Source organism: Silene latifolia, unplaced genomic scaffold, assembly GCF_048544455.1.
Source record: "Silene latifolia isolate original U9 population unplaced genomic scaffold, ASM4854445v1 scaffold_144, whole genome shotgun sequence".
NCBI lineage: Eukaryota > Viridiplantae > Streptophyta > Magnoliopsida > Caryophyllales > Caryophyllaceae > Silene > Silene latifolia.
The window spans coordinates 480,079-491,930 of NW_027413136.1; the positions used below are offsets into that span (position 1 = coordinate 480,079).

General features: G+C 34.3%; 1 protein-coding gene across 1 annotated transcript; it reads left to right on the top strand.

Annotated features, from left to right (window-relative positions):
* Positions 1–807: 807 nt before the first annotated feature.
* LOC141637815 (uncharacterized) lies at positions 808–11,507 on the top strand. The gene is made up of 4 exons (XM_074447240.1): positions 808–1,139; positions 1,222–1,272; positions 1,538–1,610; positions 11,151–11,507. The coding sequence occupies exons 1-4, from the start codon at positions 808–810 to the stop codon at positions 11,319–11,321; spliced, it is 627 nt and encodes a 208-aa protein (XP_074303341.1). The 3' UTR covers positions 11,322–11,507.
* The last annotated feature ends 345 nt before the right edge of the window (positions 11,508–11,852 follow it).

Here is an 11,852-nt window from a genome sequence, read left to right on the forward strand (position 1 = left end):
GGGAAGGGTAGCACCCATATCCTTTTTTTTTTTGTTTTCCTTGTAATGAAATTTTTTAGTATTTAAAGAAAGAAAAGCAAAGGAAAAGGAGGGAATGGGTTGTTGTGTTGAGTAAAAAAAGGGGGGGAAGAGGAGGTAGGGTGGTGAGTGGTGAAGGAGACAAAGTAGAAGTATAAGTGTAAAGAGGTTCGGCTCCACAAGCTTACAAAGGAAGAGAATAATAATAAAAAAGGGAGAATATTTGGAGAAGCAAATTAAGGGGTGTCAGTGTGTCTCTTTCTGTCAAGTCTCGTCTAATTAATCTTGAATCTCTCCCTTATAAATTATAATCCACATAATATATATTGAGTTGGAGTCTAAAATTAAAAGAGAAGCGTTGATAACAAGGTTGAGGATGATCTGATGAGGAGGGCAGGGTAGGATAGTGGTGAATCCATAAATGCATGTATGAGCATGGTGGTTTCCCATAATAATAATAATAATAATAATAATAATAATAATAAGACGTCGGGGCATTACAGTAGCGGAAGGAGCAGTAATAGTGAGGAGGAAGCAAAGTGCATGTTATTAGTAGCATCTGATCATGATATGGAGAGTAGTCAACAACAACAATATCATGATCAAGTAGACGATGAAGACGATGATGAAAATGAGGAGGAGGAGGAGCGTCATCGTGTATTATCATCAAGGTATAATAATAGTAGTACAAGTGATGAGGCGACGCCGCCAGCAACATCATCATCCTCATCTACCCACTGGCTCCAATTAGCCCTCCCAGATCCAACAACAACAACAACAACACCCTTGATGCTCGACCTTAATCTCCGAGATTCCTATGTTCCTCCTCCTCCTCCTCCTCCGCCACCTAATATCCCACTCTTTTCTCATCCTTATCCTTATCCTTATTCTTACCCTTATCATCCTCCCCCGTCCTTGTCTGGTGGGTTGGGCTTATTTGATGATAACCCTTGGTCGTCACCAGGTGGCCGCCTCATGATGATGAGATCCGCTCCTGGCCCCTCTCACTCTCACTTGAAACTTATTCACCCTCCACATAATCACAATCATAATCATAATCATAATCATAATCATAATCATCCCTCTCCTCTTTGGTTTTGCCTCCTACCTTCACTTCACCCGTACGTTATTCCTTCTTTTTCCTTCTCCATCTTTTCCTGCTTCTTTTTTCTTTCTTTTCTTCATTACTTTGCTTTCTTGCAGATCCGGTCAACCCTTTTTGCCTCACCTCTCCAAACGCTTTCTCAGGATTAAGTATTTTTCTTTTCTATTTCCCTTTTTCTTTTTTATTCTAATTACGCCTTTATTTATTATATTTATTTATTTATTTAATTAATTACTGTAATATTTAGGGTATGCATACCAAGTTTACTATTCAGCAGCTACAGATACATACATATATACGGAGTTTATACATACATACTAACTTAGGTTTTACTCCAATTTAATTTGATGATGCAATGCTGACGTGTTAATTGAATTGGTAATAAACAAAAGTGTACTGTACTCTACTGTACAGAGATGGAAGGATGACGGTTGGGATTGTGATCAAGTATGTATCTACCAAGCTTGGTTTGGGCACCCATTCACAGGTACCTTCTTAATTAACTCCATCTACATACCTATTTATTTACTCTATCTATCTATTTGATCGCAACATTATCAAACCACCTTAAGCCTTCATTTGATTCTCTTGTTTTCATTAATTATCCTCATTTAACTTCTCAAACATTTTATTCTTTCTTTGCTTAATTAATAATCATATAAAACAAGTAGTAGGCAAAGATTCGAAATACACATACTCCGTATAACATAAGTAGATATTACATATATACGGAGTAGTCAATTTACATGCATGCATGTATGTCTTGCGGACATGGAACCAGGCCAATGGACCATGCATATATACTTTTAGGGTTTCATGTTGACTCAATCTTACACTTTTGTTACTTCTTGACCAGAAAATTAATGACTTAATTTAACCCTATATATATATATATTGCCTTATTATAACAATCGTGTTAGTTCAATACTTAGTTGTTGACTGAAAATTAATGACATACTACACCTAAATAATACACATGATTTTGGTTAGGTATATATTGAGGAGAATATAACAAAGAGTATATAAATACGGAGTATTAAAAGACTAATCATGTACGAATTAAATTGAATGATTCTATTATGGTGTAATAGGTATAGGTATCAACATTATTATTCTGTATATATATATATAAACATACAGAATATTGAGAATTAGATTCATATGATGAGAATAATGATAACATTCTCTACCCAACATGCATTTAATATGGCTTCTAATTCCTTTGACTTATTAGCATAGCTCAACATCATCTCCGATCCATCCTAGACAATAGACATTCCTTTTTATTTGATTCATTCCTCCTTAATCTTCCATTTCTTAAGGAGTAGTCCAATATATATTTATCAACATACATGTCAACCCTTAATGTTTTGTTACAATACAAACCCTACCCATCAACAACCACATATTCATCTACCGAGTATGTATAATCTAATTAATATTCCCTCTTGTTATGTTGTCGTCTTCATTATATCTTAAACTATGTAGGTGTATTATTACGTATTCTATTCATTCGCCTACTTCCTATATTATTACCCTCAAATAAACATATAAACTATATTCATGCATGGAGTATATATATAACGTATTCTATTTATTCGCCTAGTTCCTATATTATTACCCTCAAATAAACATATATAAACTATATACCAGGGTCGATAAGCCCTTAAAGCAGTTCCTATATTAAACTGGATTTCATGTCTAAAACTTAACCAGTTAACGTTTTAAACTGGATTTCATGCTAACGTTTTCGACTGTAACTCTAACCAGTTAAATTTTAAACTGGATTTCATGTCACTTTGTACGTTTTTAGATAAAGTTTATTTATTGATGCTGGCCTACACACATTCTTGCCCTTATGCCAAAACTTGACGAGATCATCGTCAAAGACTCAAAGATGTTGTTACGGAGTGCACTATATATACTTGTATAGCCTATAGGTATGCGAGCGTGTATCAATCATTATGTTCATAAAGTCTTCTTACCTTATTATTCTACCGCAATTCACGGATTGTGATATTCAGTATTCATATTTTATTTATGGGAACTTTTGTGATAAAGAACACAACTAAATACAGCAATGTCAGTGCATAACTAATAAATGATTGACAATAATGCCGTCGAGCATGCCGTCGTAGATGTATAACTGTATTACTCCTATGATACTACTGAAGAAAAATAATGATAATGAATCTAACAAAAATAATGAATTGAAAGATCCGGAAAATTAAGGATATGAAATTTGGTATTTCTTTTGTCTCAATTATTTGTTTAAGTTTGATTAAAATATTTCTCACAAAAAATTAAAAAAAGGAGAAAAAAATGATTGATAATAATGCTTTGTTATTCTTTGATCAATTGATCAATCATTTAGCTACTGTGATTTCTAATAATCTTCCATATACTCAATTCATATGGTCTCCTTTAACTAAACATTTGAATTTAATAAAATGTACTCCCTTCATTTCACTTTTATTGTTCTACTTTCCATTTAAGTAATAATTTAAGAAATATGGTGAATTGTTACTCTATCATTTGAATTAAAGGGAATTGGAAATAATATCATTGGATAAAGATGGTGGTAGTTAAATTATTTAGGGGTAATATTGGGGGTTTATTAAACATTTGAATTTAATAAAATGTAATAATATACGGAGTAACATTATTATATCCTTTCAATAAGAGGGAAAAAAACATCGGTTTGAAGAGTGATTAGTATACAGACTCTCCTATACCATATGCTGAAGTTCCACTTATTTATAGAAGGTTTTTAGGATTTGAAATCGCGACCTTTGGTCACATTGTTTGGATTAAAGGGTTTGGAGGGAAAATAAAGGAGAGAGAAATAACTTCCCAAAGGTGTATTTTAACTTCCCCATATCCTTTCTCTTTCATCAAATAAGGAGCCTCATTGTTGCGGTGGCTCCCCATAATTTGGGATGCCTCTAGTTTTAGGGAAGATTCCCAACTAAAAGCACACATAAACTCTTGGAGCATATGGGGAGGTTCCCAAATTATGTATGTGTTATTAGTATTGTTGGGGAATTTCATTGTTGCAGATAAACTTAGTGGAAAATGAGGTGGAAGAATGAGAAAAAGAGAAATAAAATATGGGGAACCCCATTGTTACAGATGCTCAAGGGTAGAAAGAATAAATGGAGGAAGAGAGATTCGGAGAGATTTATTTTCCCTCCACAAATCAAAATCTCTTCACAATAGGCAAGATTTGAAAGAAAATTGTATTCAAACACTTACACCCCATTTATCTCTTTCCCTTACCTCCCTTTCTCTTCCCTCTTTCCCCCTCCTCTCTATTTCCTTCCATTTTTGTTATCCAAACACACCCTTAATGTTTTGGTTGAGATGATTCATCTATCATTAATATTCTATTAGAATTGACCATTTTTAATATTTATATTCAAATTTTGGAAAAGAGGGGAGAATAAAAATGGGATGAAGGAAGTAATAAATAGAGTGAATTATATATTACACCCACGCTTAATCCACTTTACATTTACTCCTACGTCAATTTTTTTAATGATTTACACCCAAATTATTTGCCCAGTTTATATTTTGCACCCAATACCATTTTCAGGCCATATTTCTGTCAAAACAAAAATTTTATAACGATTTTGCCCTTCTTCTTTTATTAAACATTCTTTCTCCTCGTTCATCATCTTCTTTATCATTCTCTCTCATTTTCACCAATTTGATTTCCCCCATTAATTTTCCCCAATTTGATTTTCCCCAATAATTTTCCTCATATTAGCATCCATACCTTCAAGAACCTTCTCACCTTCCGTGAATGGCTTTGTTCTAGGGCAAGCGCCAAATTTATCCCAGTCTCCTTCAAAATGGTGCGGTGAGAATGTGGTAACAATCACATCAATTTTATTCCCCTTTAAGTTCTTTCGATCAACTATTTCCTTGAGAGTGGTATTAAATGCCTTGCAAAATACATCAAAGAACTCAACATAATGACATCCAAGCACTGAATCCCCATCAAAGTACACAGCTGGATGTAAATACCAATGCCCAATCGACTACCACCATACCAATCGTATCTAAGTCAGAAGCCCACCATGTCAATAGGGAACATTAATGGGGAAATCAAATTTGGGAAAATTAAATTGGGGAAAATGAGGGGGGAGGATAAAGAAGAGGATGACTGAGGAGAAAGAATGTTTAATAAAAGAAGAATGAAGGGCAAAATCATCATAAAATTATTGTTTTAACGGAAATATGGTCTGAAAATGGTATTGGGTGCAAAATATAAACTGAGCAATTAATTTGGGTGTAAAACATTAAAAAAATTTGACATGGGAGTAAATGTAAAAAAAAGGATTAAACTGGATGTAATTGATAATTTACTTTAATAAATACAGAGTAATACGGAGTATTTGAAATTGATTGAAAGTAAAACGTAAACAATATAGTCCGTAACTGAGTAGGGGAAAGGCAGCTTAAAATGGGGTGAAATGAAAGTTGATGGTGCAATCATTTTCATAGCATTATGGATTGGCCTTAATTAGTTCACACTCAATTTAACTAGACATGAAAAACAAGCACACTTTTGCACCCATCGTCGTCGTCATCATCATGATGAACTCATATAAAGATGTATTATCTCGGAAAACTATACGTGGTGGCTTATCATTGAGAAGCACTCCACCTGCATGCCTCCTTTTCTTTCTTTCTTTCTTTCTCTACGTCGTCATGCTTTCGACTGTTTCCCCTCATCACCTTTTTCCATGCTTTTTTTTTGAGCTTGTTTTTTTGAGTAGAGTTCAAAATTAGACTTCATCTATAATTATAGAGGAGTATTACTGTATTAGGTTTATGTGACAATAGTACTTTTTCCCCTTTTCTTTTTGTACAAGAAATAAGAAACTGAATCTGAAGTACACAAAACACAAAACACACTATCCCACATGTTATTGAATTTGGACCACCCAAATCAACCCAAAAAAGGAAATAGGAAAGAAAATCTAAATAATCCGTTTACGGAAATAGCGAAGAAAATAGTGGATTGGAGGGAGTATATATTATGAGTGCTACTTCGTATTATACCAACTACATGACTTAATATTTTTGAAAGAAGTCAAATATTATCACATAGTAGTAATAAAGACAATATTTTTAGCATTTTTTAGACAACCTTGTCATGTAATTTGGTAAAATGAATTAAATGAGAGTTTGTGGAATAGTGTAGTAATTCTTTTTTTTTTAACCGAATTAAATGATAATTACTTTACGTACTATTCATGATTTTGGCTAATAACAAGTGCATGAAAATTATTTGGAATAATAAGAATATGAAAAAGGTTGGGGAGAAATAGTGAAATGAGGTTAAAACTTAAAAGTGGAGGAGATAATGATTTTGGCTTAAGGGCAAAGTTAGGTGGGCCAAGTAATGATTAAAACTAGGGCAGGGGAGTGATTAAAGACAATGCCGTCTCTTCTAACAGCTGACCGCTGACCTTTTTTTATGCTTCATTTGTCATGTCTTGTGAAGGGTCAGTGATAGCGAGTAAAATAGGGAAGATGGACAAGGAAAAAAAAAAGAAACATATTTTTGCATCATTAATTAGTATGCAAGGCGTAAGCTTATCACGTACAAGTTACACCTTACAAGGCTCGCATATTTGCCTTTGCTATGCCTCTTATACTAAAAGAAAAAAAAATTAATTTTTTTTTATCTAAATAATTTTGGCTATAATTGGACTTTTTTATGTTATATCTGTAATTATGTTTATATTATATCATTTATGTAATTGAGCTTTCATTATATTATATTTACAACTGGATTATGTACTTTGCATTTTCCACCGATTAATACAAAACATTAACAATAATAAATTTTAATTTTGTTTTTGACAACAATAAACTGATATAAATAAAAGAAAGAAAGCTTACATAGTATCTCGTTACATATTACCCATATTCAAATGGGCGACCACGGAAAACTGCTAATCTATCCGACATCCAATTAATTAGACTAAACTTCTAGGTAGACCAAAGAGAATCAGCAAGACGACATTTCTTGAATGGTGGGTAGTAATCATCGAACTGAATCGGATAATCGTCGCACCTTTTAGTCTTCCTTACTACAATAGTAGTCTCGGTGTACCTGCAAAGAGAAGATAAACGGGTGACAGAAACCGAAACTCTTTTCTTCAAATTAACAGTAGGCCGATCCACTTGACCACGAGCAATAGAACGAGTATCTGTATGACAGACTTGCTTACTCGATGACGTCCTAACTGCTTTAAAGTTAAACTGGACTACAAAGACCTTACTCGCAGAAGAAGTGTCCGAAGAAAGGCGTTTCTTCTTGTATGTTTGGACAAAGCCTTCCTCTTGAGCCAACTCTTCCTCTGGTGGAGGACCAAAGATGGGAACCGTTATGTCTTCCTTTGACATGCTGATATCTGACAAAGGCGGAAATGGGAACTACTGCTTCCCATGACATATCATCATGGAGAGTTTCCGACTGGGTAGAAGTTTTAGGAGTGAAAAAACTCAATTTTTTTCCTGAGTATCAAGTTATTATAGTCACCAGCAGAAACATGTAACCGCTTCTGGGAATGTTTTTTGTTGGTGAAGACAAATTTGGCTTGTTCTGAGGGAGAAGTACAGGAGCGAGCAATATCATTACTATCCCTACTACCTGCAGCTTCCACTGCCGAGGATGGGTAGTTATCACTCTGGTAGTCCATCACATCAGAGCTAGTGGCAATTCCGACTACAACACCACCTGGATCTGCACTGAAGGACTTACTAGCACTGCAGGAAAATTCTCCTGCCAAAGAAGGGACAAACAGACGAGTCTGGACTAGAAACATGTTTCTTATCTTTCTTGTTTATGGCCAAAGGGTCGAATTGTAAAGCGACCCGCTTGCCATTAAGATTGAGGGCTAGACGGTCAACTAAAGAATGAAGCTCACGGGTAACATCCTTATTGCTCGGATCAATTTTCAACGCAAACTCGAAGTCATCAAGAGCTTTAGTAAAGGAATTCAAATTCCTGAAAGCTAAGCCACGACGATATAGGGCTTTGATGTTACGTGGTTCAAAGGTTAAGACAAAGTTGCAGTATAACACCGCCTTAGTATAATTTGAAAGCTTTAATTCACAAAATGCTAAATTTAGGATAAGAGAAAAGGCAAGGGAGGAAGCCATGTGCTGTTCGGACGAGGGTGGGAGGCCGAGAAAACAAAGAAATTTCAGAGCTGACGTGTAGTGTAGGCTAGCTAAACATATATTACCTTCCTTGAAGAGAAGGTTACCTCTATCCTTCAACAAATTAACAGCAGAGATAGATGGCTCCCCCAACTCTAGGATCAACTTAGCACAGACGTCGTCATCAATACCATCATCATTCAAAATAACTAAATCGCAAAGATTGAAAAGGAGAGATTGATAATCCATTTCGAGAGGAGACTACTACAACCAATTCATCCCACACCAACACAAGCAATCCACCGACTAAAGGAGTCAATCATGGGAGGAAGAGACCACGAAAAATAGCACCAGCAGACAACCTAAACCTCCGACCAATCACCAAAGGCAGCATAAAATCATAGGGAACCGCACAACGACAAATTTAAAAGAACGAAAGCAGACCAATTTAGAAAACCCTTGCGAAAAGGAAATTCCAGCAGCATACCAGAAGATATGAATTTTTAAAATCCAAAGTCTCAATTATTAAAAGCAGCAAACCACAATTTAGAAAACCAATTGTAGCAACACTTAACTAAAGATGCATGATCTAGAAATCTCAACCATCTATTAAAAGATATTAAAGAAAGGACGGAAAAAATATTAGTAATGAAAAAACCTCAAATCAGCAGAGATGAAGACCATAAGACTCAAATCAGCACACTCTGACGGAACAAAGGTCGGAGGGATGATTAAAAAGCCCTTGATCAAGCATAAGGAACCGCCGGAGATCGGCCTCAGAGCGGCCAAACCTTCGTCGGAGTCGTGTGGATGGAGGGGATGGAGGCGGTAGTAGGCAAGGAAACTTAGGGGTTAGGAAAGGGAGAAAAGAGTCGGTCTCTCTCTCTAACTTTCTCTCTCTAGCGTATTCTTGTAGATGAGTTTATTATGCTCTCCCTATTGTGGGACTTAATATTATGTCTACTTATAAATTTTACAATTAAATATTAAATTGAGTTAAATATTAGGTTTTATAATTATTACTTCATATTTTCTTTAATATTCTTATCTAAAAAACTGCGCATTCGCGCGGGATCTATACTAGTATAGGACTATAGGAGTATGATATATTGATGGCTAGGTCAAATATTATTTTACACAAATTCTCATTGAAGACGGACACTATCCAACACAAGCTGATGACGGATAGTGCTCCTCTCACAATATGGAAGTGGCACTATCCATGGGGTGCTCTATTTTCCCTCCACTTGCCTTATTGTGAGATGGGCAATATCCGTCGCAAGTAAGGCGCTTTGATTCTTTTATATGGGTATATATAAGACTAATTATTTACTTCTCTTTATACATTCCGTTTTTATTTTATTCATCTCCTTAGTTTAGAACTCGTGCAAAATTGCCCGGACATATATTGGAATTTATAAATAAGCTTTTAGAGTTTTATTTTTACAAAATCATATTAATTTGATTGTACAATATTATAATTGATTTGAATTAATAAGATGTAAATGTTTTAAATTCTAAGAAAAATTCACATGAAAATCAATAATACAATCTGCATTACCCGTCCAAACACCGGATCTAACGATCCGAAGTTGATCTTACCTAAATGTTTATTGTCCGAGTGTAATATCCCTTGATAAGAATAAACCCAAAAATGACTCAAAAACCCGCAATGATAAGAATATATATTATGTTTACCCCTTACTTGATTTGTACGTTGGCCCAAACATTTGTAAGTCACTATTCTTGCACCTAATTCATTCTCATGTCGTATTAACAATTTCGAATATGAGCCCTAAGTGTACTCCTTCTCGAAATTCTTGATTGTCTTTACGAAAATGGGTTAAAAATCTTAAATGGGAAAGAAAAGGAGAAATTCACTTAGGTTAACAAATGTGATGCACTTATCTAAGTATGCAACAATCGATGAAAAATGAAAAAATAGAGCCGCCGACGTTTCTAAAATAAAAAATAAAAGGCAAAAATAATCATGAATAAAGTTTGAAATGTATGTGGTATTATACATCAAAACTTTCTAAGTGCACTGCAAATCATATATGTAGCCACTAAATCATATTAATTTCGAGGCCGCTTCAAATTATATGGTTGTCCATACGAAATATAGTCATGCGACTGGTACATTTACTTTTTATTTATTAGAGTAAACTTTTGAATTTAAGCATATGTAATTATGTATCGTCATCTCTATATATTCATATCTTAATTCAATTGTCTAGCCGTGATTGCATGTCATTTTCGACCATCTTTTATTTTTGTTAAATCTGATAATTTATGTAGCAAGCGATACCTTTTACATAAAAAAAAATAGCCCTTAATATATCATAAAATATGAATAGTTTTAAAATATTTTTTATTAACATTCGATATATTGTCTAATAGTCGATAGTTTTTACGCGAAACAAAATTTTAAATATAAATTTGATTTGAAAATGAATAATTTAGTATTAAATTTCATAATAGAAATTGATTACTAATTTATCGCAAGTCATACATATAAGATCGCGTCAAATAAAAAAAAAGTCATACATATAAGATTTTATGTTTTAGTATATTATTTATAGATTGTAACTTGACAATTAGTTAATTTCCAACGTTTCTCATCATCATTTAAATTTAATTTGAGAGGAAAATAAAAATAAAGCTACAACTAAAATTAATCAAATTTTAAGTACGTAACGGCATGAATGTGTGTATTCAATGAAATTGCGAAATCAATGATACTCCCTCCTTTTTTCATATATGACGTTTTGTATTTTTAGGTACGACAATTTAAAAGGTCAACCTGACTGCATGAGTGAGTAATAATGTGAATGGATGAATGCAGGTGGAGATAAGATGCAGAGGGCAAATATTAGTGCCATTCTTAACGTTGCAGCATGTAAGGGATCAAATTTGGAGTCCAAGCCACACTATGACGACTTTGCTTCCGGACTCCGTAGCCTCTCATCACATCATGCTTCTTCACTACGGTAGGATTACCTCTTCTCCTACCTAGACGTACTCTAGACACCCACCTTACCCTATTTTATTCAACCATGGAGAACAAGTTTTTAGCCTCTCCTTTTTAGTTTAACCCCGACTCCTCTGCGATCTATGATCTTGATTACACTTGTAATTGTACGTGGATATGTAACTTGCTTGAAATTATTACAGATTAGTGCAATTTTGGTACCCTAATGTAACGCCCCTAAAGCAAGCAAGCATCTCAAAATAGATGTTTTTATAAACAATAGACAGCAGCGGAATTATAGGGCTTCACCGCCGTATTTTCCTTCCGAACAATACAAGGCTTATACACTTTTAAAAGAAAATAAAACTCTATAATTATAAATTATACATCTTATAGGTGTTATCTTCTATGTGAAAATCCTCACACTTGACCTTCCCGGATACTTAAACCTGAAAAAGAGTGAATGTAACAGAATTAGCCAATCACATGGTGAGTATGACTTCAGTTCCCTCCACCGGCCTTATGCCCTATCCTTTATTCAAAAAATTCTTCTTATTACCATATATCACCCAATAT